This window comes from Brachyhypopomus gauderio, unplaced genomic scaffold (assembly GCF_052324685.1).
Source record: "Brachyhypopomus gauderio isolate BG-103 unplaced genomic scaffold, BGAUD_0.2 sc60, whole genome shotgun sequence".
NCBI classification, from domain to species: Eukaryota; Metazoa; Chordata; class Actinopteri; order Gymnotiformes; family Hypopomidae; genus Brachyhypopomus; species Brachyhypopomus gauderio.
The window spans coordinates 1,657,674-1,684,207 of record NW_027506881.1 but is presented as its reverse complement, the minus strand read 5'-3'; the positions used below and the strand labels follow the sequence as shown (position 1 = coordinate 1,684,207).

At 48.9% G+C, this 26,534-nt stretch overlaps 3 protein-coding genes across 5 annotated transcripts in view; 1 reads left to right on the top strand and 2 right to left on the bottom strand.

The window, feature by feature from the left end:
• wasf1 (WASP family member 1) overlaps positions 1–7,158 on the bottom strand; it is a 67,071-nt gene extending 59,913 nt beyond the window's left edge. For both annotated transcript variants that reach the window (XM_076988123.1, XM_076988124.1), the window contains exon 1: positions 6,626–7,158. The gene's annotated coding sequence lies outside the window, so the exon portion shown is untranslated. The remainder of the gene's footprint in view (positions 1–6,625) is intronic.
• Positions 7,144–24,344, top strand: cdc40 (cell division cycle 40 homolog (S. cerevisiae)). Of its 2 annotated transcripts, XM_076988121.1 has the most exons (16): positions 7,144–7,288; positions 7,783–7,991; positions 8,315–8,401; positions 8,610–8,739; positions 9,381–9,467; positions 9,925–10,061; positions 10,266–10,362; positions 10,487–10,626; positions 12,552–12,626; positions 13,147–13,192; positions 14,728–14,829; positions 15,263–15,378; positions 17,574–17,707; positions 22,311–22,387; positions 23,565–23,709; positions 23,832–24,344. In XM_076988121.1, the coding sequence occupies exons 2-16, from the start codon at positions 7,815–7,817 to the stop codon at positions 24,007–24,009; spliced, it is 1,728 nt and encodes a 575-aa protein (XP_076844236.1). In that variant the 5' UTR covers positions 7,144–7,288; positions 7,783–7,814; the 3' UTR covers positions 24,010–24,344. The 2 variants fall into 2 exon arrangements, with proteins under 2 accessions (XP_076844236.1, XP_076844237.1); XM_076988122.1 differs by lacking the exon at positions 7,783–7,991 and having other exon boundaries at positions 7,146–7,288.
• Positions 22,488–26,534, bottom strand: part of mettl24 (methyltransferase like 24) — a 30,233-nt gene continuing 26,186 nt past the window's right edge. Inside the window, exon 6 of the mRNA XM_076988125.1 lies at positions 22,488–26,209. Within this exon, the coding sequence (XP_076844240.1) occupies positions 25,889–26,209 (321 nt within the window). The 3' untranslated portion in view covers positions 22,488–25,888. The remainder of the gene's footprint in view (positions 26,210–26,534) is intronic.

Genomic DNA, 26,534 nt, shown 5'->3' with positions numbered 1-26,534 from the left:
TAAACCTTAGCCTTTAACCTTAGACCTAAACCTAAACCTTAGCCTTTAACCTTAAACCTTAGCCTTTAACCTTAAACCTTAGCCTTTAGCCTTAGACCTAAACCTTAGCATTTAACCTTAGACCGAAACCTTATCCTTTAACCTTAGACCTAAACCTAAACCTTAGCCTTTAACCTTAAACCTTAGCCTTTAACCTTAGACCTAAACCTAAACCTTAGCCTTTAGCCTTAGACCTAAACCTTAGCCTTTAACCTTAGACCTAAACATAAACCTTAGCCTTTAACCTTAGACCTAAACCTAAACCTTAGCCTTTAACCTTAAACCTTAGCCTTTAGCCTTAGACCTAAACCTTAGCATTTAACCTTAGACCTAAACCTTATCCTTTAACCTTAGACCTAAACCTAAACCTTAGCCTTTAACCTTAAACATTAGCCTTTAACCTTAGACCTAAACCTTAGCATTTAACCTTAGACCTAAACCTTATCCTTTAACCTTAGACCTATACCTTAGCATTTAACCTTAGACATAACCCTAAACCTTAGCCTTTAACCTTAGACCTAAACCTAAACCTTAGCCTTTAACCTTAAACCTAAACCATAGCATTTAACCTTAGACATAAACCTAAACCTTAGCCTTTAACCTTAGACCTAAACCTAAACCTTAGCCTTTAACCTTAAACCTAAACCTTAGCCTTTAGCCTTAGACCTAAACCTTAGCATTTAACCTTAGCATTTAACCTTAGATCTAAACCTTAGCCTTTAACCTTAAACATAAACCTTAGCCTTTAGCCTTAGACCTAAACCTTAGCATTTAACCTTAGACCTAAACCTTAGCATTTAACCTTAGACCTAAACCTTAGCCTTTAACCTTAAACATAAACCTTAGCCTTTAGCCTTAGACCTAACCCTTAGCCTTTAACCTTAAACATAAACCTTAGCCTTTAACCTTAGACCTAAACCTTAGCATTTAACCTTAGACATAAACCTAAACCTTAGCCTTTAGCCTTAGACGTAAACCTTAGCCTTTAACCTTAAACCTAAACCTTAGCCTTTAACCTTAGACGTAAACCTTAGCATTTAACCTTAGACTTAAACCTAAACCTTAGCCATTAGCCTTAGACGTAAACCTTAGCCTTAGACATGTCTTTAAAGAAAACGAGGAATTATAAATAAACTGTTTAAGAGCTATGGCAGTAGGGGCTCGGAGAACGTCTTAATCGTCCCGAATGAATCACTGGGTAATTAAAATGGTTCGCACCTGTGCTCGGTTTATGTCAACCTGCTTACATGGCTGTGTTTTCTTTCATTAGACTGTTGGAGTGTGTGAGATGCTGTTTAACACAGAGCCCAGTGGAGCGTGTGACCTCTAGGAACCAACGCTGACTAGAAAGCTGATCCTGGGAGTGAATCATCTGTGCGATTACTGTGGTCTACCAATCAGACCACTTATGTTATTAAAATGAACTCTTTTAATTAAAGGAATTTTGCTTCGGCAATAGCACTGGTTCCAAAATTCCAAGGACAACATATAAACGTATATACTCTTTAAAAATCAGCCAATCAGTGCAGACTTTCAATTTAAAAGTGCATGAGCCAAACACAGCCTAGCAGGACAGAGGGTGTAGCAGGATAGGGGGTGTAGCAGGACCGAGGGTGTAGCAGGACAGGGGGTGTAGCAGGACCGAGGGTGTAGCAGGATAGGGGGTGTAGCAGGACCGAGGATGTAGCAGGATAGGGGGTGTAGCAGGACCGAGGATGTAGCAGGACCGAGGGTGTAGCACTTACATCTGCAGCCAGTAAGACATTCACAGCTAATGCCAGTATACTCATCTCTGAAAACCAGAGCTGGGTAATGAACACACACACACACACACACACACACACACACACACACACACAGAGTGACCCCCCCAGTCCCTGCGGCACAGAAACAGCTTTGTGGAGCCTTCCGCGCTGACAGAGAAGCAGGAACAAAGCCTCCTGTGTCTGAGCCAACAGCTGGGACACACAGCAAAACCCCAGACCCTAACCACCACGAGACTTCTTCTGTCCGCTGCCTCCTCTCTCTCTCTCTCTCTCTCTCTCTCATCTCAGCCTGATTGCTTCCTCTCCTGCATCCCGTGGTCCACGCTCCTGGTCTTTGTCCTCCCCCCCCTCTCTCGCTGCGTGCCTGGTCCGTTCCTCCATGGTGAGATGGGGGTGAGACGTTGGCCAGGCGGAGGTGACTGCAGGCTAGTGTTACGGCTGCACTGGAGAGGTGTGACGCAAGTGCAGGATTAAAGAGTATTTAGTAAATAAACACGAACTAAACTAGAAAAGGGAACCAGGCAATGTAAGCGCACACAACGACGAAGGTTACAAACAGAGACACGGCAAACAGGTAGGACTCTACAGGGAAGAGAGACTCTAACCGATAACAATTAACAAACACACGGAGTCTACTAACGTAATACAAGTACAACAACTGGGAAACAGAGAGAACGGGTAAACAAGGAATTATTAGGATGCACAAGACGAAGGCACTGTCACCCAAGGAGACCAAAATCGGGGGAGTTACAGGCAGCAGACGAACACATACCGGAAGTAGACAGACAGAGAGAGAGAACTTACGAATAACGACCGACTACGAAGGCCAGGACGGAGGAAACTAAATACACTGAGACTGGGGATAAGAAACAAGACACAGGTGGAACGTATAATTAGGGGGGGGGGCACAGGCACTAACACAGGGGCCAGGGAACCCAGGAGACAGGACAGGGCTGGACCAGACAGAGATACAGGAGACAGGACAGGGCTGGACCAGACAGAGATACAGGAGACAGGACAGGGCTGGACCAGACAGAGATACAGGAGCGGGACAGGAAACCTGAGAGGACTTGGCAACAGAGGTAAGTATGTGAAGGATTGTGGAGACATGGACAGGGACAAAGTGGGTGACGATTTGGCACACAGACATGGACGGAGACAGGAACAGGGACTGGGACCAATAGAAAACCTGGAACCGAACAAGGCAAAAAGGGTAACATAGGTAACGTAGACAGTGGACAATCACTGGGGGGACCAAAACTGTCATTATGTCCAGGCCCACAGGTAGGGCAGCGCAGTCATAGTGGGGACGCGTCGGCCGATGGGCAGTGGGAATGGGAGGAGTCCACTGGCGGGCCGCGGGGACTGGAGGAGACCCATTCCGGATCGTAGGGGCAGGAGCCGTGGGTGACTCCTTCCGGGTCACAGGAGCCGCAGGTGACCCCTTCCGGGTTGGGGGGTAGTGGTGTTGCCGGTGAGCGAAGCGGTCCAGCAGGCCCTGGGGAGTGGGGTCAACGAGGAGGCGCTACAGAGCGTTGTGGCCGACAAGGAGACGTCCGGAGGCGATGTGGAGACGCTGGACGGTGGGAGACACTGGAGGTGCTTAGGCCCCTAATCCTCCCCACACGGGTGATGGGGTCGGCCTGTTGGGGCCTCAGGGTGCGATGTTCTGACACGGTGACCTCCCCAAAAATGTTCTTGGGAGGCACAGCCGTGGGGTGAGCCGCTGTGGACTCCCTGCTCTGTAGGGGGAAGGGCCGGGAGGAAACCCCCGCGACTTGCGTCCGCAGCAGCGTACAGAATCCCACTGCTGACCAGGACTCGTCATGCTTAATAGACAACACAATGTCCGCCCACACAAGAGCTCCGCCCCTCAACAGAGAAACGGCTAGAATATTCTCCGGTGTCGCGGGGCACGCGAGAAACTGAATGTATGAAGTACATTGGAAGATAAATACGTCAGCAGTGTGACTCTCTCCATTAAACTCCTCCGGACGACGGGACACGGTGGCGTGGGTAGATCTCCTGCGGTGTCAAAATCAGGCTGAGACTCCACGCTCAATAAAGCGGGTCTTTCCACGGGCTACAGGCTGCTCGCTGTATTACTTTCCTGCTGCGTCATATTGTTGGGTCAGTTGTTCTGTTGCACAGGAGAGGCGTGACGCGGGAGGGCGGAGTTAGGCTAGGGCGGAGTTAGGCTAGGGCGGAGTTAGGCGTTACAGCTAGGAGCGCTTATAATGAATATGTAATTACCTAAATCACAGCAAACACAGTCTTGTTGCCATTAGTCATGCAGTGACTGATTTAACAAAAAAACAGAAACCTGTATCCACAGTCATCAGTGTCAGCCTTTTTAGCAGTGCAATTGGATAAAAACCTGTTCACGAAAACTAGTGATTTCTGCTTTATATCAATAACTGCAGTATCATTATACAAGTTACACAATATAATAAATTATTCACAAACAATCCTTTTAATATGACTTCTCCGTATATCATAAGGTGACGTCTGTTCTGAGGTGGAAATCACTCTAGGAGCGCAGTTCTTAAAATGTCTTAAAATGTATTTCCTAGTTTAGGGCGCCCTGCTAATGCACGTGTATATGTGTGCATGACGCATCTCGGTGGGTCACTTCACGTCCTGTGTGATGTAATGCGAGGGTCTTCACGCCTGCTTCAGTTATCCAACAAATCTAACAGCAGTCATGGCGAAGGCACCGACAATAACAGCTACAGCAGTCTTCAAGTATCTCTAATTACGTTTTAGGTCCCTGTAAAAGATTATATTGGTCTGAAGCTTAATTCCACGTTGGTCTGTTATATTACATTTTAATAAATACTAATTTCTAAGTTCTGAAAATAATCGACATCTTTAATGGATGAGACGTTGACTGCAGCTTCGCACCTCTGTGAAAGGCGCTCAGTCCTGTAGGCATCAGCTGGGCTGCATACGGGCTCGGATGTGTTAGAAACGCGGTTGGTTCGCTCACGTTCTTTCCATTTCATGTTCATTTCTTGTGCGGATTAAGTGACCGGCCAGAAAACAGTAATAAATAATTTACAAATTACAATATAAAATTTGTTTAGAATAAACATTGTGTGTCAAATGTCTCAGTCTATATTTATTTCATCCACATTTTAGTTTTCCAGCTTAGGTAGCTGATGTGGAATAAACTATATATATATAATTGTATATTTATCTAGAAATTGCACAGTCAGTCAGTAAAGATAATTTTTTTTCCATTCATTCCACAGCACAGAAGTCTCGGGTTTCACAAAGAGTCCCCCCATGAATTTCTGCCCTCCCCTCCAAGACTGAAAAATCATGCAGACATTTCTTAAAAATCTACCACACAAATGATATGGATGTAGATGGAGCGGAATTTCCAGAAACCAGAAGCCCGTGTGTTTCTGCTGACAGTTACAATATCCTCGTTAGACCGACCGGACTCCGTCTCTCCGTCTCTCATTGAGAAGCACACAAAAGCAAAATAGTTGATATGCCTGAACAAACCAGGTAGTGCTGTTATACCCTTACGTGCTGTTATAACCACCCTTACGTGCTGTTATAACCACCCTTACGTGCTGTTATAACCACCCATACGTGCTGTTATAACCACCCTTACGTGCTGTTATAACCACCCTTACGTGCTGTTATAACCACCCTTACGTGCTGTTATAACCACCCTTACGTGCTGTTATAACCACTCATACGTGCTGTTATAACCACCCATACGTGCTGTTATAACCACACTTACGTGCTGTTATAATAACCACCCATACGTGCTGTTATAACCACACTTACGTGCTGTTATAATAACCACCCTTACATGCTGTTATAACCACCCATACGTGCTGTTATAACCACCCTTACGTGCTGTTATAACCACCCATACGTGCTGTTATAACCACCCTTACGTGCTGTTATAACCACCCATACGTGCTGTTATAACCACCCTTACGTGCTGTTATAACCACCCTTACATGCTGTTATAACCACCCATACGTGCTGTTATAACCACCCTTACGTGCTGTTATAACCACCCATACGTGCTGTTATAACCACCCTTACGTGCTGTTAAAACCACCCATACGTGCTGTTATAACCACCCATACGTGCTGTTATAACCACCCTTACGTGCTGTTATAACCACCCTTACGTGCTGTTATAACCACACTTCTGCACATTGTGCTATTGGGAAAGGTATCTCAGACTAACGTGTTAGTGTGAGTTAGATCACTGTGTACAGGCGAACCTCGTTAGTCAACAGTAAACCCAGGACGGATTCCCCACGGTTCTGTAAGACTGTGCAGATGTGAAACTGCTCCCCCCCCCCTCCCCCCGCCGGTGCAGTTCAACACACCATCACTCACACCGTGCAACCAAGGAACTGCGAGAATAAGACATTTGCACGCTTGAAGGTGAATGTCTCCATAAGGTGCTCAACCCTTAAATGTTCAGCTGGGCAGATGAAAGTCTAGGGCACGTGCATCCAGCCTGCTTGCTGCTTATCTGTGCGATGCATGCATAATTTACCCCACACCTGTCACGCGCGCCAGGGCAGCTGGGCACCCCTGAATGGGCAGTAGTGTGTTACTGGGGCCAGCACACACTGTACTGGACATACTCAACATAGTGTCGCTGTCATTTAATACACACTCTCGTTCTTAAAGGCGTAACATACATCATTTAACGTTAATTGCAAAAAAAAAAGAAAATCAATGGAAAGATGTGAAAGATGTGACCAGCACTGTCAGGTTGTTCTTACAGGTAACAGAAAAACCGACCGATTGTCTCGGAGTCAGAAGCGAATCTCGTACCTGTGATTCAGAAACCTCCGTAGGTTTTTTCCATCGCTCTCAGTGTGGGTATTCCCGTAATCTCTCCAGCTCAGACTTCCAGCCCTTCTCCACCATGCACAACTACCATCGCTGAACTGGAGCTGGAAGATCTCGCTTGGAGATGCAGGACTGCAGCACGGTATTGATCCCAAAGGGGTTCCCACCGCTCGTCTAGGGTTATATTCCGTCTGAACGGCTTCCCCCGCGCCCGTGGCGTGGACCAGGGTAATGTTAGACCGAGTCTGTCCGTCTGGAGCGGATGTGTGATCAGGGTTCACGGGGAGAAGGAGCTGCTGGTGATAGTCCAGGTGAATACACCCCCGCGCGCTGGTGTTGGTACGAGCCGCTTTCTTCTATTGTTGGAACTGCCCCACGCAGCCCGGGACTGGCCACGCCCACTCACACTCGCAACAGCCAATCAGAAAGCGGCGAGGTGAGAAACAGACGCGTCTTATTTACACGCGTTATAAAACGGAGGCGCGACCGCGTGATTACGGACCGGCGTCTAGTTCTCGTGAACCGGGCGCTTTGGTTTGAGGCCACGTTAATAATCTCCACGGTTACCGCGCGCGCGGGTGGAACGCACGCGCATCCTCACGCGCATCCCCGCAGCCCTCAGAGTGCGACGCGATGTCCTGGAAGGTGTGTAAAACGTTGTAAAATATGCGTCACACTTATTTTATAAATTATTATATAAAACAACGCATATATATATATATATATATATATATATATATATATATATATATATATATATAAACAAATATATTAAATATAGTACACTACAGTTATAAACGTGACTTTTAGAGCTAACGAGCGGGGGGTTTGGCTGCGCCCCGCCCACAGGTCCGCGTCGTGTGACCGCGGGCTGCCAGTCAGAGTTGCCAGGTTCGCGGTTTTCACGCCAATTGGGCTTGTTTGGAAATCTAGTCGCGGGTGAAAATTCTGGGGTCGCGGGGTGCGGTTTTTTGGGCTACTTTTGAGTTAGAGTTACAAGTCAACACTAAGAATCGATCGCGATATAATACTTAATTTGTCTCTTAACATTACACTGACACCCCCCGTCGACAACTTTGGGCTGGTTTAGGCTGGTTTAGGCGGGTTTTACACGGACTCTGTGCGGGATATTTCTGTAGGACCTGGCAACCCTCCGCTGACCCACTCCAACATGGCGGCGGCGGCGGCGCTGGTCGCGTACGGCAGCGACTCGGACTCGGAGCCCGAACCGGACCAGGCTCACCCGGACCAGGCTCACCCGGACTCGGTCGCGCACCTCCAGCCGCTGAAGTCTGGACGGACGACGACGTTGTCCGCTCTGAACTCGGCGCCCGAGGTGGCGGTGAAGGTGCGGGGCGCGCGACGTCGGCTAGCGCGCGTGCTAACGGTGGCGCGAGCTGCTGGTTGGCGCGAGCGTGCTAACGCGGTGTTGGTGTTTTTTTTTATTTCACAGCGGTTCGTCCGTGTGTGTTTTGGGGTTTGGGACATGTCTGTAGCGCGTCTGTGTGGGGAGGTTGGGGAACGTGGTGTTTGGGTCAAACACGGAGCTCACAGTATTGTGAAACGACGAGTTAGCCTAGCCGTGATGGTTACTGTGGTAACCTCGGTGGCGAGCGCTTCCTGGTGACGTCGGTGTGACGTCAGTGTGACGGTGCTGTTGGTGTGTTGCAGGAGGACGTGGAGACCGGTACACACCTGGACCCGTCACTCAAAGAGGTCAACTACAACCCTAACTATGAGACCATGTTTGCCCCAGAGGTAAGATCACGGGAGAGAGAGTGTGTGTGTGTGTGTGTGTGTGTGTGTGTGTGTGTGTGTGTGTGTGAGAGAGTGTGTGTGTGTGTGTGTGTGAGAGAGAGAGTGTGTGTGTGTGTGTGTGTGTGTGTGAGAGAGAGCGAGCGAGCGAGAGAGTGTGTGTGTGTGAGAGTGAGAGAGCTAAAGGTCTTTGTCATTCTGTGTGTTCTAGTTTGGACCAGTTAACCCATTCAAAACGCAGCAGATGTCTGCACCAAGGAACATGCTGTCTGGATACGCCGAGCCTGCACACGTCAACGACTTCATGTTTGAACAGCAGCGCAGAACGTTCTCCACCTTCGGTGAGAGCGTCTCTCACACTCTCACACACACACACTCTCACACACACACACACACACACACTCTCACACACGCACGCAGCACTAGTGCTCCTCCTGTTTCATTCACACCCCAGTCTTTCACACTGTTCACGTGGCTTGTGTTTCCTAGAGAGAATCTGTCTCACAGAATTATTCTATATTTTACCTGTATCTTATTTACCTGTATCTTATTATATACTTATACCTTTACCTGTATCTTATTTACCTGTATCTTATTATATACTTATACCTTTACCTGTATCTTATTATATACTTATACCTTTACCTGTATCTTATTTACCTGTATCTTATTATTTACCTGTATCTTATTTACCTGTATCTTATTTACCTGTATCTTATTATATACTTATACCTTTACCTGTATCTTATTTACCTGTATTTTATTATATACTTGTACCTTTACCTGTATCGTTACATTTACCTGTATCTTATTATATACTTATACCTTTACCTGTATCGTTACATTTACCTGTATCTTATTATATACTTATACCTTTACCTGTATCTTATTTACCTGTATCTTAGTGATTATGAACTATTCTTATTATATTTTTGTTTAGTTCAGTTCCTTGTTTCTGAGTGAAATGCCCACTGTGCAACAGGGTACGCGTTGGACCCGTCTGTGGACAGCAGTCAGGTTTCATCGAGCAGCTACATCGGAGCTGTGGACGAGGCAGAGAAAAAGAAAGGTACTAGACGTGACCTTACATTCCTCTGCTCACTGGCTGCGATTCGCTTGGGGGTGTGTCGTACATTTGAGGGGGTGTGTCGTACATTTGAGGGGGTGTGTCGTACATTTGAGGGGGTGTGTCGTACATTTGAGGGGGTGTGTCGTACATTTGAGGGGGTGTGTCGTACATTTGAGGGGGTGTGTCGTACATTTGAGGGGGTGTGTCGTACATTTGAGGGGGTGTGTCGTACATTTGAGGGGGTGTGTCGTACATTTGAGGGGGTGTGTCGTACATTTGAGGGGGTGTGTCCTACATTTGAGGGGGTGTGTCCTACATTTGAGGGGGTGTGTCCTACATTTGAGGGGGTGTGTCCTACATTTGAGGGGGTGTGTCGTACATTTGAGGGGTGTGTCGTACATTTGAGGGGGTGTGTCTGAAGCTGCAGCCACAATCTTTGTACCTCTGCCCCCCGCAGGACTGACGGTGTTTGAGTCCGGCCCAAAGAAGGAGAAGAGGAAGCGTGTGAAGGGAGGAGACGCCTCGGAGATCGACACCTTCCTGGGGCCCTGGGCCAAGTTCCAGGATGAGAAGGACGTGGCCAAACCCTCAGAGGTGCGCGTCCTGACCAGCACGCAGGGGTTGTGTTGTTTTAGTCCTCGCAGGCTTTGTGTCTTTTGTTTGTCCAAATGTGGCGAGATTGATCCTGTGCAACGTGTTCATGCTTTAAAAGCACCCAAACTGCTTTAAAAGATCCCGTCCCGTTTAAAGTTCATGCTTTAAAAGCACTTAAGATCCCAAACGGTTGTCGTGTGGTAGGAGGAGCAGAAAGAGCTGGACGAGATCACAGCAAAGAGACAGAAGAGAGGAAAGAACGAGGAGGAGTCTCCAGCGGAGGAGAAGACCATCCTGCACGGTGAGACACACGCCTCAGCCCTCCCCCCAGAGTGGGAGCTCCACCCCCCCAGCATGCTGCTCCTGTAGGTTAGACCCTCCCGTAGGCCAACAGTCTCCTCCCTCACTCCTGCATGTGTCCACAGTGAAAGACGCGTACGACTACCAGGGCCGCTCGTATCTGCACATCCCGCAGGACGTGGGCATCAACCTGCGCTCGGCAGACACGCCAGACAAGTGCTACCTGCCCAAGAAGCAGCTGCACGTCTGGACCGGCCACACCAAGGTGAGGAAGCTCACGTGTGCACGCACGCTCACGTGGGTCTGTGTGCCGGAGCACTGTGGAGAGAGTGGGCTCACTCTGATGAGGTGTGTGATCGATGATGAGGTGTGTGGTGATGGAATGATGAATTAGTTTGTGCGTGTGTTTGGGAGAGGAATCATCCTGCGGGGGGGGGCTGTCTGCTACAGTTAGAGGATGGAGCGTGTGCTGTTGCGTGCGTGTGCTGTTGTTGGGGCATTCCTTTGAAGAAATGCTGTAATTTCTAACACACATCGCCCAGTGAGATAAATGTAATAATAGGGTTAATCTTACAGTTAATGAAGTGTCTCCAGATCAGGGTTCAGTGTTCTTGGTCTCATGCAGTCTCTGCTCTCCTGGTGATTGGTGTTTGCCATTTTGGCTTGTGAACAGTATTCACAAGCTTGCTCTGGTATTAGTGTTCACTGTGGGTGTTCTCTACCGTTCACTGGAAGTGAAACTCCCTCTTTTTCTTGCTCCTCTCTCTCCCTTCTGTCTGTCTCTCTCCCTTCTGTCTGTGTCTCTCCCTTCTGTCTGTGTCTCTCTCCCTTCTGTCTGTCTCTCTCTCCCTTCTGTCTGTCTGTCTCTCTCTCCCTTCTGTCTATCTGTCTCTCTCTCCCTTCTGTCTGTCTGTCTCTCTCTCCCTTCTGTCTGTCTCTCTCTCCCTCCCTTCTGTCTGTCTCTCTCTCCCTCCCTTCTGTCTGTCTCTCTCTCCCTTCTGTCTGTCTCTCTCTCCCTTCTGTCTCTCTCTCTCTCCCTTCTGTCTGTCTCTCTCTCCCTCCCTTCTGTCTGTCTCTCTCTCCCTCCCTTCTGTCTGTCTCTCTCTCCCTCCCTTCTGTCTGTCTCTCTCTCCCTCCCTTCTGTCTGTCTCTCTCTCCCTCCCTTCTGTCTGTCTCTCTCTCCCTCCCTTCTGTCTGTCTCTCTCTCCCTCCCTTCTGTCTGTCTCTCTCTCCCTCCCTTCTGTCTGTCTCTCTCTCCCTCCCTTCTGTCTGTCTCTCTCTCCCTCCCTTCTGTCTGTCTCTCTCTCCCTCCTGTCTGTCTCTCCCTCCCTCCTGTCTGTCTCTCCCTCCCTCCTGTCTGTCTCTCCCTCCCTCCTGTCTGTCTCTCCCTCCCTCCTGTCTGTCTCTCCCTCCCTTCTGTCTGTCTCTCTCTCTCCCTTCTGTCTGTCTCTCTCTCCCTCCCGTCTGTCTGTCTCTCTGTCTTGCTTCTTTACATTCGTTTGGAGTTCAGTCTGAGTACTCTGAGTACTTCCCTGTATTGTAGTGAGTGTCAGAATACTGATTTCAGCTCAGTGTCTTTTCTATTGCCAGCGCTAATCCCAAGTCCAGTACCATGTTGCTGTACATGTTTCTGTTGGAATCACTGCACATTTGCATCGTGTTGTGTCTGTGTTGTCTGTGTAAAATCAAAGCTGTTTTGCTCATGCTAGCAAATTTGAAATGCACTGTTGCACATGAAATATGCAACCAGTCCAGGTGGTACCAGAGTCAGTAGAAGGTTCTGTTACCACCTCTCCACTGTTCATTAGGGGCATCAGCCACTCTGGGTCATTCCATTAATGGTGGGAAACTTGATGAATCTGGCTGTAATCATTCATGCCTTGTAAACACTTTTAATTCCTCTAGTTACAGGCTGATCAGGGTGCGCTTCTCTATCGAGGCAGGGTTAGGTCAGTGTGTGAGGGTGTAGAGACCTCAGGTAGCGGTTAGGCCAGTGTGTGAGGGTGTAGAGACCTCAGGTAGCGGTTAGGCCAGTGTGTGAGGGTGTAGAGACCTCAGGTAGCGGTTAGGTCAGTGTGTGAGGGTGTAGAGGGACCTCGTGGCCCCTGCTGATGGAGGAGGCAGGTGTAGTTTCGCTGCACATGGGGGTTCCGGCTCCTCATCATCATCTTCCTCTTCCTCCTCTCGCAGGGCGTCAGCGCCATCCGTTTGTTCCCTGCCTCTGGTCACCTGCTGCTCTCCTGCTCTATGGACTGTAAGATCAAGGTAGGTGTTATTCCTCACTAATGTACCCCTGGGGAAAATCGAAAGCACTGTTCTTTCTGAGGGGGGGTCACAGTTTCCCCCCCATAGTTACTCTGGTGCAGTGAGGAGTATGAACATGTATGTACTGTGGTGACTCTCCCATGGTTAACCCGCTCTGCTACTGCTACTATCTGCAGTAATGTTTAGTCTACTCTTTAATTGGCTGATTAAAGGCTATTTGGAGGCAATCAGTATCGTGGCAGTATCGTGGGTTAGGGGTAGTTGGGGTAGTTGAGGTAAGAGTTTATGCTGTTCTGTGTTAAACCCACTATGTACTAGATTAGTTTGTTTTTCCTAGATTACTGACTGCTGTTTTTCAGCGGTTCTGATAACTAGCTGTCGCTGCTGAAAACAGAATTGTGAAGAGACGGTGAAGCTGCCCACCCACACGTTTACTCAGCGTGAACGAGGACACGATCGTTCTCACTGCTTCTCCGTGTCCGTTTCATGGTGATTTCATGCTCTGTTTTTTCTGTTGTAGCTTTGGGAGGTCTACAGTGACAGGAGGTGCTTACGGACATTCATTGGTAAGAAGGACTTTTGCAGCCTTACGCAGCACATGAGCTAGTGTGTTATCTGTGTTATCTGTGTAGCTGATCCATCTGAAGGACAGTGTGCTTGAAGAAGGACATTTAGGACACACCTTCTAAAGGGAAAGATCTCCTTATCTCTGGCTCAACATGTAGCTGTGCTCCAGATCAACATAGTGATGTAATTATATTTGCACCTCCTGGCAGAGAATTGATGAGACTGCACATGGGACATGAAAGGCTCTCAGAACATGGAGCCTTCAGATCGATATCTCTCTCTCTCTCTCTCTCTGTCAGGAACAAGCAGCAGTTTTTTCTTAGTCATGGTTTCATGAGCAGGTGTGCAGGTAACCTGAGTAATCTTACGTTTTCCCAGCATTAGAGCGGCACTGGGTGTGGAGAGACGTCAAAACGGGCCTCTTCCACATGTCCTGCTGAGCTTGTCCAGATGTGTCTGTGATGTATTATTCAGCAGTGAAAGGGCAGGAGAAACCACAGGGAGGGTCTCCTGACAGGCGGCCGTGGAGAGGGCTGTTCACGACGGACAGTGAAGTGTGAACGTGCGTCGGTGCACAGATGCCTTCACTCCACACACACGTCAGCTGGGTCAAAACGGTTGCCGTGAACAGCAGTGTCCCTAGCAACAGCGGAGTGTGTTTAGTTGCCAATTAGAATTATGCAAATGAGCGTGCGCTAATTGCTGACTGCCAGCCCTCATTAGCACGGCTGGCCGGTCCGTTCCTTCAGTGCTAGCTCTCATCCTGAAGCACTGCGAGATTGTTGCCAGCTCCAGTCTGACCCGCACGTGGCCCGCACATCTCATTCGAGTGATCCTCCTCCTCATCTCACGTGTCCTGCTGGTCTCCGTCTCACTATGATAACGGCTTGTTTTCATCTCGCGTGTCCTGCTGGCCTCCATCTCACTATGCTAACTGCTCTTTTTCATCTCGCGTGTTCTGGTCTCGGTCTCACTATGATAATGGCTCGTTTTCATCTCGCATGTTCTGGTCTTGGTCTCACTATGCTAACTGCTCTTTTTCATCTCGCGTGTTCTGGTCTCGGTCTCACTATGATAATGGCTCGTTTTCATCTCACGTGTTCTGGTCTTGGTCTCACTATGATACCGGCTCGTTTTCATCTCGCGTGTTCTGGTCTCGGTCTCACTATGATACTGGCTCGTTTTCATCTCGCATGTTCTGGTCTCGGTCTCACTATGCTAACTGCTCGTTTTCATCTCGCGTGTTCTGGTCTCGGTCTCACTATGATAATGGCTCGTTTTCATCTCGCATGTTCTGGTCTTGGTCTCATTATGATAACGGCTCGTTTTCATCTCGCGTGTTCTGGTCTTGGTCTCACTATGATACCGGCTCGTTTTCATCTCGCATGTTCTGGTCTCGGCCTCACTATGCTAATGGATCCTTTTCATCTCGTGTGTTCTGGTCTCAGTCTCACTATGCTAATGGATCCTTTTCATCTCGTGTGTTCTGGTCTCGGTCTCACTATGCTAACGGCTCGTTCTACCTCTCTTGCAGGTCACAGTAAGGCGGTGAGAGACATCTGCTTCAACAACACGGGCTCTCAGTTCCTCAGCGCTGCTTACGATCGCTACCTTAAGCTGTGGGACTCTGAGACAGGTGAGCACAGGTTCTACGTGTCTACGTGTTTCTCTCACGTGGAGTCGGTCTGCAGCTTTTCTGGAGCTGCAGTGGAAGAGCACCGTGCTCACGTCTCTGTCCGAGTGGGGATCTTCATGATGGAGGTGCTGTGGTAGACCACCACCCACATATCCCCGTCCCTTCTCTGCGCTCCGCCACTAGGGGGTGCCACACACACGGGGCCTGCAGGGTCACTCTCCCGTTTGGACTCTAAAAGCAGAGATGCTGGGCGGCTGGCACCACTGACCTTTGACCCGGGCCGAGCCAGTCTGAACCCTAACCCTGCAGGCTGGGCTCTCCCTGGCGTGGGGACAAGCGTGCACCCGCGGGTGGTGTTGTGGGGAACGGGTGGTGTTGTGGGGAACGGGTGGTGAGCGCTGGGCGCTCTGACTGAAGGTCTCTCTGCCCTCAGGTCAGTGTATCTCCAGGTTCACCAACAGGAAAGTCCCCTACTGTGTGAAGTTCAACCCAGACGAGGAGAAGCAGAACCTGTTTGTTGCCGGAATGTCAGACAAGAAGATTGTGCAGGTGAGCAGTAGTGATTCAGACTCACAAACCTTCCACCAGGGGCAACTCGGGGTACACACAGCAGCTATGACAACAGAAACATAAATATGAAAATTAAAGTAAATATACATTTTGTGTGTGTGTGTGTGTGTGTGTGTGTGTGTGTGTGTGTGTGGCGTGTATTTATGTCTGAGTGAAACTAGCAAGTGTCCCTTTTTGCGTTCATCTTGCGGTGGGGTGCTGTATTGTCCACACGCACACACCCAAGAGAAGCTTTGGTTACCCTCAGTAAATCTGAAGACAGGACCTTATTTCACGCTCTGGTTCCCTCGATAGAAAGAGTGTTTGTGTATATGTGCGTGCGTGCGGGGGTGGAGACTGAGAGAAGGAGAGCCAATCAGAGTGGGTGGAGACTGAGAGAAGGAGAGCCAATCAGAGTGCACACAGTGGGGGGGGGCGGGAGAGCCCAGTCCTGCTGTGATCCAGGCAGGAAGAGTCCGTGCTCAAAAATCACTGACCTCTCCTCCACCCTCGGCCCCCACCTAGTAGAGGTCATCTTGTGCTCTGCTGTCATGGCTCCGTTAGAGAGTGTGTGTGTGTGTGTGTGTGTGTGTGTGTGTGTGTGTATATAACCACCCTGGTCCTCTCTCTCCGTCCCAGTTCGACGTGCGCTCTGGTGAGGTGGTGTGTGTGTGTGTGTGTGTGTGTGTGTGTGTGTGTGTGTGTGTGTGTGTATAACCACCCTGGTCCTCTCTCTCCGTCCCAGTTCGACGTGCGCTCTGGTGAGGTGGTGTGTGTGTGTGTGTGTGTGTGTGTGTGTGTGTGTGTGTGTGTGTGTGTGTGTGTGTGTGTGTGTGTGTATATAACCACCCTGGTCCTCTCTCTCCGTCCCAGTTCGATGTGCGCTCTGGTGAGGTGGGTTGTGTGTGTGTGTGTGTGTGTGTGTATATAACCACCCTGGTCCTCTCTCTCCGTCCCAGTTCGACGTGAGGTGTGTGTGTGTGTGTGTGTGTGTGTGTGTGTGTGTGTGTGTGTGTGTATAACCACCCTGGTCCTCTCTCTCCGTCCCAATTCGACGTGCACTCTGGTGAGGTGTGTGTGTGTATATATATAACTACCCTGGTCCTCTCTCTCCGTCCCAGTTCGACGTGCGCTCTGGTGAGGTGTGTGTGTGTGTGTGTGTATATAACTACCCTGGTCCTCTCTCTCCGTCCCAGTTCGACGTGCGCTCTGGTGAGGTGGTGTGTGTGTGTGTGTGTGTGTGTGTGTGTGTGTGTGTGTGTGTGTGTGTAACCACCCTGGTCCTCTCTCTCCGTCCCAGTTCGACGTGCGCTCTGGTGAGGTGGTGTGTGTGTGTGTGTGTGTGTGTGTGTATAACCACCCTGGTCCTCTCTCTCCGTCCCTGTTCGACGTGCGCTCTGGTGAGGTGTGTGTGTGTGTGTGTGTGTGTGTGTGTGTATAACCACCCTGGTCCTCTCTCTCCGTCCCAGTTCGACGTGCGCTCTGGTGAGGTGGTGTGTGTGTGTGTGTGTGTGTGTATAACCACCCTGGTACTCTCTCTCCATCCCAGTTCGACGTGTGTGTGTGTGTGTGTGTGTGTGTGTGTGTGTGTGTGTATAACCACCCTGGTCCTCTCTCTCCGTCCCAGTTCGACGTGCGCTCTGGTGAGGTGTGTGTGTGTGTGTGTGTGTGTGTGTGTGTGTGTGTGTGTGTATATAACTACCCTGGTCCTCTCTCTCCGTCCCAGTTCGACGTGCGCTCTGGTGAGGTGTGTGTGTGTGTGTGTGTGTGTGTGTGTGAGTATAACCACCCTGGTCCTCTCTCTCCGTCCCAGTTCGACGTGCACTCTGGTGAGGTGTGTGTGTATATATAACTACCCTGGTCCTCTCTCTCCGTCCCAGTTCGACGTGCGCTCTGGTGAGGTGGTGTGTGTATATATAACTACCCTGGTCCTCTCTCTCCGTCCCAGTTCGACATGCGCTCTGGTGAGGTGGTGTGTGTGTGTGTGTATAACCACCCTGGTCCTCTCTCTCCGTCCCAGTTCGACGTGCGCTCTGGTGAGGTGTGTGTGTGTGTGTGTGTGTGTGTGTGTGTGTGTATAACCACCCTGGTCCTCTCTCTCCGTCCCAGTTCGACGTGCGCTCTAGTGAGGTGGTGTGTGTGTGTGTGTGTGTGTGTGTGTGTATAACCACCCTGGTCCTCTCTCTCCGTCCCAGTTCGACGTGCGCTCTGGTGAGGTGGTGCAGGAGTATGATCGCCACCTGGGAGCCGTCAACACCATCACGTTTGTGGACGAGAACCGTCGCTTCGTCAGCACCTCTGATGACAAGAGTCTGCGCGTGTGGGAGTGGTGAGTGGGCGGGGCCACGTTTGTATATGTAGGAAAATCATGTGCCCCTCGTATATATTCTTACTCACGTGTGTTGATCATGACGAACTTCAGACCCGACCAGTTAATGTGCCAGACAATAGCAGTACCTCCACCCACACACACACACACACACACACACACACACACACACCACCTCTCATGCACACACACACACACACACCACCTCTCACACACACATACACACACACACACACACACACACACACACACATACACACACACACACACCACCTCTCATACACACACACACACACCACCTCTCATACACACACACACACACCACCTCTCATACACACACACACCACCTCTCATACACACACACATATGCAAACATAGGCACCTCCACTCTCTCTCACACACACACACACACACACACAATAACTACTGAATTTTGGCCTGAATGTCTAAATTAAACTGTCTTCAGTGTTTGGTGTCTAGCAGTGTTCAGGTTTCAGTCAGCCTCACGTTACAGGGCCCTCACCTGTGTGTGTGTGTGTGTGTGTGTGTGTGGTGGTCAGTCAGTATTTTTACTCAGAACCAACACGCTCGTACATTTAGGGTTTTATAATTTAACTTTAATTTGTCATCAGCACTTTTAATTAAAATGTATATTCAACCCCTTGGTAGCAGCACTGTTTGCAGTAATAATAACTTTAACTCTGTTGGGAGGATTTCTGGTGTCTTTGCCCATTACGAGAGACATTCTCTCATTCAGCCTGGAGGATTTGGTCCAGGTTCTTCATGTTGGTTGGATAACGCTTGTAGAATCCAGTTTAGTGGCATTTTCAGTGATCATCTTGTGCAGTGGGCAATTAATGTTCCCAAGGGGCCACATGAGAAGCTGGAAGGGTTTTACACTAATATACTTAATTCAGTTCTGCACAATACATATATACTGAATACTGAATATTTGAGTACCCCTGCCGTAGGGTGACGGGGGGGAACGTCGTAGGGTGACGGGGGGGAACGTCGTAGGGTGACGGGGGGGAACGCCGTAGGGTGACGGGGGGGGAACGTCGTAGGGTGACGGGGGGGGAACGTCGTAGGGTGACGGGGGGGAACGTCGTAGGGTGACGGGGGGGGAACGTCGTAGGGTGACGGGGGGGGCAACGTCGTAGGGTGACGGGGGGGGGGGGGGGGGACGTCATAGGGTGACGGGGGGGGGGGACGTCGTAGGGTGACGGGGGGGAACGTCGTCCCTACGGGGGGAACGTCGTAGGGTGACGGGGGGGGGGGGGGGAACGTCGTAGGGTGACGGGGGGGGGGGGGTGGGGGGGGAACGCTGTAGGGTGACGAGGATCTCTTGGGAATGTTTGGACTCATTTACATGTAGATTTTGATTGGCTTTCACCTTGGTCCCAGGTAAACTTGCTAGAGTGGAAGGTTGTCATTGGTGCACTAACTCCACTAAACTATTGCCACGGTAACCTTATGGCTAGGAACTCAGTTTCCACTCTCATTTTTCAGTTAGTAATTTTTGTCACAGAATATTTTATGTAAAACCACGATCACATTAAATTAATTCATTTTGAAGGTCAGTGTTTTAAAATAAAATCTGACAGCGCAAAATATCCAAGTGTATCTGTCTCCGATTCTCTGGGGATTACGCATAATTCAAGATTATAAATTCAGAAGCGTATAGTGTGCACAGCTGAAGGACCTCTGTGTGGAACGTACTGCTTTATCTCAAAACCGCATGTACGTCACTTGTGGGAAAACGAATGTTTGCATACATCACAGAGCTGTGGTCGAGGAGAGAAGTGCTGTGATTGGTTGATCCCCAGTGGCAGGGCTACACTTCCACTTCACACAGCACTCGCACTGAAGCCACTCCGCTTCTGCCCCGCCTCTGCCTGGATTCGTCTTGTTTGAAGTATCAAATGTTGGGACACCTTGAGTGTGGACACCGCTTACTCGTCCCCGCATGGACGCCGTCAACATTTACAGAAGTTGTTCAACGTTTCGGAGGCTTTTAATAAACTTTAAGAGTCTAGGCAGCAGTTTTCGAGTAATGTCAATAGATATGCAGCTGATGTGAGTCCTTCTGTTCTAACTCTCCTTAAAGAAACAGAGTCGACCTGTCTTGTTCAGTCTGGAGAGTGTGTATGTGGTCTGTAATATGTCTTGTTCAGTCTGGAGAGTGTGTATGTGGTCTGTAATATGTCTTGTTCAGTCTGGAGAGTGTGTATGTGGTCTGTAATATGTCTTGTTCAGTCTGGAGAGTGTGTGTGTGGTCTGTAATATGTCTTGTTCAGTCTGGAGAGTGTGTGTGTGGTCTGTAATATGTCTTGTTCAGTCTGGAGAGTGTGTGTGTGGTCTGTAATATGTCTTGTCAAGTATGGAGAGTGTGTGTGTGTGGTCTGTAATATGTCTTGTTCAGTCTGGAGAGTGTGTGTGTGTGGTCTCTAATATGTCTTGTTCAGTCTGGAGAGTGTGTGTGTGTGGTCTGTAATATGTCTTGTTCAGTCTGGAGAGTGTGTGTGGTCTGTAATATGTCTCGTTCAGTCTGGAGAGTGTGTGTGTGGTCTGTAATGTCTCGTGCAGTCTGGAGAGTGTGTGTGTGGTCTGTAATGTCTCGTGCAGTCTGGAGAGTGTGTGTGTGGTCTGTAATATGTCTCGTGCAGTCTGGAGAGTGTGTGTGTGTGGTCTGTAATATGTCTTGTTCAGTCTGGAGAGTGTGTGTGTGGTCTGTAATATGTCTTGTTCAGTCTGGAGAGTGTGTATGTGGTCTGTAATATGCTCCCTGCACAAGTTTATACTCTCCCCTGTGAAAGGTCGTGCATAGCTAGCACCAACTTAAACTGTAACATGCTTCTTTTGGCTTTAAAAAAGGTCAGTCATGCTACATTCTCCAAAGTGTGTGTGTGTGTGTGTGTGTGTGTGTGTGTGTGTGTGTGTGTGTGTGTGTGTGTGTGTGTGTGTGTGTGTGTGTGTGTGTGTGTGTGTGTGTGTGTGTGTGTGTGTGGCAGTATAGTTCTCTTGGAGAACATGTGAACCTGATTTCCATTAGCAGTGGAATTGGTAACACCAGAAATGTTCACATTTTCTTTCATCATTGTCCTAGTGTTACTATGAGCTTTATGGCATTGACAGATAATGCCACATTCAGATCGCCCCCTATCTGTGGGTTTATCATAATACACACCGTGTGTTGATTCTGCAGAACTCGTGTTATATATTACACAGACTGCTTTTGTTCGGCACGAGAAGTAAATATTTTATTTTAAAACAAAAGATACCATGTCCTTATGTAAAGAGATTATTCTAAAACAATATGATTGAGCTGTGAAACACCGCTCTCATTAACACGTACATAGTCTAAAAGACCATTACAAAGGAGATAGGGAGAATTAATGCAGTTTTATATACACGAGTCAACTGTTGTGAATGTCTACATTACGTGTGTTGGTCCTCACGTGCACAGTGCTCACTAGTACGGTCGTACGTTTAGGGTTTTACTACAGCTGCTGCCGACCTTGAAAATGACCCCAACATGAGAGAGATCAGTGCATCTTTCATCTCGTGGGGTTGATGCTTAATGTGAAGCATCAAAAATGTCTTCCAAGTTAATTATGGAATTAGTGAATGGAACAGTGACTTATGAACAGTGGACGCTGACTGGATGTATTTGACCAACCAGGCGGGTGTGAAGACTGCGTGAGTGTAGTGTAGGGTCTGTCCCCACGCTGTGCCCACAACCTCCTGAACCTCACAGAGGTCCAGTAGCACCGTCCTTCTCTACTGGAGGTCCATAAGGCTCCACCGGAGAACACTGCCCATTCCACGCTTGACCGTGATGGTTTTCTTCTTCTTTACTGAATTTTGCACACCATCTCTGTTAGGTGTGGGTGTGTGTTAGACAGATTAATATTAATATTTCTGCGCCTGATGGTTCAATCTTCTTGCGCTGCTGAACACTGACGTGTGTTCCCTAGGTACTGAACACTGACGTGTGTTCCCTAGGTACTGAACACTGACGTGTGTTCCCTAGGTACTGAACACTGATGAGATCCAGGTCTGTTCTGTACTGCACCACGTACAACCTGGGTTCCTCTGTCAGGTTTACAGGTTCTGCCAGTATTCTGGGTTTTCAGTCAGCTGTCCAGGTTTCCACGATGATGTGATTACCTGTCTCCCTTTGGAGTGGGATGGACGTTTTCCCTCTTGCCGTCAGCACTGACCAATCAGGAGTGTTTAGGTTACACAACTGACCAATCAGGAGTGTTTAGGTTACACAACCAGAACAGAACAAGGAGCAAAATGAAACCAAATTTGAGGTTCTGGTGTGTAGAACTGCAGTGTCTCCAGCCCATTGAGACCCACTGCAGTGTCTCCAGCCCATTGAGACCCACTGCAGTGTCTCCAGCCCATTGAGACCCACTGCAGTGTCTCCAGCCCATTGAGACCCACTGCAGTGTCTCCAGCCCATTGAGACCCACTGCAGTGTCTCCAGCCCATTGAGACCCACTGCAGTGTCTCCAGCGTCTGAAGGTGCAGGATGGAAACACGTTCAGTGAAGTGAAGACTGCTGTTCTCTTCACCCTGAGCTCTTCTGTTTTAGGGACATTCCAGTGGATTTCAAGTACATTGCTGAACCGAGTATGCATTCGATGCCTGCAGTGACGCTGTCACCCAACGGTGAGTGTGTTGGCTTGAGCATTGCCACACACACACACACACACACACACACACACACACACACACACACCACCCTCCACTTCCAGCCTTTCAGTAAATGTTCGGTGTCGATCTCTCCCAAAGATGAGTGCTTGTGTGCTTTTTTTTTTTTGCCTTTTGAAATGATATTTTCTGACTCTCTCTCTCGCGTTCCCTCGAGGCTCGTGAGGAGTTCTCACATTTGTTCTTACATGTCTCCTTTCCTTCCTGGCTCTGCATAATTTATGGAAATCTTGGAGAGAGACGCTCTCTTTCTCACTCACGCACTCGCATGAAGACCAACTGTAGGACAGAGCTGGGAAAGAGGCAGAAAAATGAACTCTCCCTCACCTATCTGTCTCCTATTCTGTCCATCTCCTGTGCTTTCTGCCTTCAGTTCTTTCACTCTCCTACTCATTTAAATAGGCAACAAGTTTAATACGTTGGGGTAAATAAGAACTTATGGAGTGGCAGAAAGAGCTTTATGTACAAAAACTAAAGCTACAAAAACTTTTTATATTTATGTATAAAAACTAAAATCTAACACTAATATAAAATGTTTTTATTTTCTATCATCTGTTTTTAAGTTGTGTTTACCTTGTGAGGGCACATTGAAAGGTTCTGGTCCACATCCCCAGTGTGGACCATTAGGGGGAGCTAGGGAGCCCTGTGGAGGTTTTAGATGTTCAGGAGGCCTTATTCTGAGCACACGTCCTGCACATGAAGAGCACTCAAGGCTTTGCGGCTGGAGTGTGAACTGGAGCACGCACACTTGGTGTGATCAGAGGATCACTCCTGCAGCGGCCAGCACGGCCTGTGATCAGGCTGACAGCTGACTGCTTTCTTTTTCTTCCCCGCGCGGGCCTGTTCTGTTCTGAAGGGGGTTTTGTATGCCTGGATCTGTTTACGTGCCCCTGGGACCCTCTTAACATGAGCAGGCTCTTCTGAACGTTTAATTAAAGTGAACAAACAAACTGTGCTCACAGGGCAGGAAACAAGTGCCCTAGAAAGAGGAGAAAACACATGTGCCCTAGAAAGACGAAGACGGATCCAACAGTCTGGATCAACAGACTTTCAAACAGCTTTGTCATGTTAGCAGGACTGTGTCTGATATGTACCCAGTGAGCTATATAACTAAATGTATGCTGGTTTCTTGCAGGCAAATGGCTAGCCTGTCAGTCCATGGATAATCAGATCCTGATATTTGGAGCCCAGAACCGGTTCAGGCTCAACAAAAAGAAAGTGTTCAAGGGACACATGGTGGCTGGGTACGCCTGCCAAGTGGACTTCTCTCCCGATATGAGGTGAGCGCCTGGTCCGCCCACAGCTGCGTACGTCACTCGGGTTCCTCCAGGGTGTGTGTGGTGGTCGCGGTGTGTGTGTGTGTGTGTGTGCTGTGCTACAGTAAAACCTCCTCCTCTCGTAGTTATGTGGTGTCTGGAGATGCAGACGGGAAGCTAAACATCTGGGACTGGAAGACCACCAAGCTGTACCACCGCATCAAGGCGCACGAGAAGGTGTGCATCAGCGCCCTCTGGCACCCCCACGAGACCTCCAAGGTCATCACCTGCGGCTGGGACGGGCAGATCAAACTCTGGGACTAACCAGACAAGAAGGGGAGAGTGGAGGAAGTGAGCCCAGACAGGGGGAGGAGTCAGATTGCTCCCTTTTGCCCCGCCCCTCCCAGTCTCGTGTCTTTGCTGAGCTCCTCCGTGTCTCACTGTTGTGTTCTGATCGCTTTGTCTCTGCTCATCATGTGAAGACTGGAGTCTGTGGGCTGGCATCCAGTCCTGATTCCTCCTCTCATTCTCTTGTGTCATTTCATTTTGTTATTATGGATTCCTCCACTGCTAAAGATGTGCATATCAACACTTAAAGTCACTTCAGTTAGGCATCAGGTGTCTCTTTCTGAGTATAATAAAACGTTTTGTACATTTTACCATCAGTCTGTTTGGTGATCTTTGGCACACTGGTCTAATTCCGGTTTTTCACTGGTCATTGTGGTAGAAACACGAGGTCAGTTCTGTCCTGGGACTATGGTAGCTAACCAGATTAATCACCTCCTCTAACCTGGTCCAGCTTCATCAGCTCAGCATTTCAGTTTTACAAGCAGCTGATCTGTTTTTAGGTTATAGGACAAATGTTTCTTAATTTCTAAATGTTTTTTTTTAAGGTGTAGAGTTGAAATCCAAATCGTTGGTTTGCAGTCAGCCTGGGCTTCATTCTGATGTTTAACCCGTGTGATGGGGAGCCATGACGACTCAAAGGAAGATTAATAACACACACAGGGCTGTGAGGTGCTAATGTGCCCGTGTTATACACACAACTGCGCAGCGACACACTAGCAACACTGCTTCCTGAATAAACCTGCCTGCTTCTCACAGGCACTTGCATTTCCTTTGGAAGATGAGTTTACTTTGTGCCTTGTAATCAGATGGTTAGTTATTGTTTGTCTGCGAGGCGAGACTGCTCATGCCAAACCCACATTTTGTGCTCTTTCACGGCTCTCGCGTTTCCTGTGAGCGCAGTTCATTTATCCGTTTGTTTGGTTTAATTAAATGCCCAGAATCCTCCTCTTCACTGAGGATCGGACGCCTCGGTGGCCACTGTAGAAAGCAGGCGTTCTCACTTCCGACAGGAGAGAGTTTGTTGTGCGTACGTGTTTTTACACTCCGAACAGTCTGACGGGCGAAGTGTACGCTCGGGCTTACGGCCTACGGCTCTCGTATGCGTGCACACGCACGGGAAGTCGACTTCCTGGGTCTCATCCATAATTTATCGTGTTGCTGTATTCTACCACAGCAGTGTCTACCCATTTCCATGCAGTCAGCTTTCTTCCAGTGATGCTGAGGACGACTGTGCTAGATAAGAAGAACAGTTCCTCCCCGAGTTGAGATGAGCCCATCAAAACGAGCATGTGGAGACACTGTCCAGGCTGGTGTCCCAGTGGCTTGGTCTCCTGTGTCTTCTGACCAATCGCAGCCCATGAGATCAGCGGTGTATCGCATGGGTTTTGACAGTGGGAGCAGGACTAGTCCACTTTGTTCTGTTTGTTTTCTGTTTCTCCTCCCTGAACGCACCGGTTTGGTGTAAGCTTCACTTTCCCGTGAGCCCAGACTCTCTCACAATGCCTCCCAGACAGAAGGGTTGGCGTTCTCACACCAGACTCTCCAGTATGACACCCAGGGCCCTCCTGCCAGCCAGCATGAAACAAGGCTTTGCTCGCTGAAACTTCTCCAGAAATAACTCGACCTTTACATAAAATACTGTGCGTTGGAGGAGTTCTAGCGCTCCGTGTCCTTGTTTTCTTCGCAGTGTGACGTCAGCGCTACCGTACGGAAGCAGCACTTCTGTGTAGGCCAGAGTGTTCAATCCGAGTGCATCTCATTAAAGTCTACTGCAGTTTGAGTTTGGTCGGTTTGGGGCACAACGTTCGTCTGTAAAATGTTCCCTTAATTCAAATCTGTGCCTGGCACGTCGATCTCACTGTGGAGAGTAGTGTGTGTTGACCCACCCCAGAACGTAAGTGCTGCTGGTGTTGAGTAGGTTCTTCTGCAGGAAGAGGCGTGGCTTGTCCGGGTGGCTGTAGCTGTGGTAGAGGCTGAAGTGAGCACGCTCCAGCTCTCTCAGCAGGCTAAACCAATAGCGCACCACGGTCGGCTCGTCCCCGCCCACCTCAAACCCCGCCCAGTGCAGGTGGACCTCAAGAAGCAGCAGGCCCACAGAACGCAAAACTCCTTCCAGAACCAGATTCTCTAGAATCTTCCATTCCGCACTCTCCATGTCAATCTTCAACACATCCACCTGTGGGGAGACACCATACAGACATTCACTATATCAGCCAATCACCATACAGACATTCACTATATCAGCCAATCACCATACAGACATTCACTATATCAGCCAATCACCATACAGACATTCACTATATCAGCCAATCACCATACAGACATTCACTATATCAGCCAATCACCATACAGACATTCACTATATCAGCCAATCACCATACAGACATTCACTATATCAGCCAATCACCATACAGACATTCACTATATCAGCCAATCACCATACAGACATTCACTATATCAGCCAATCACCATACAGACATTCACTATATCAGCCAATCACC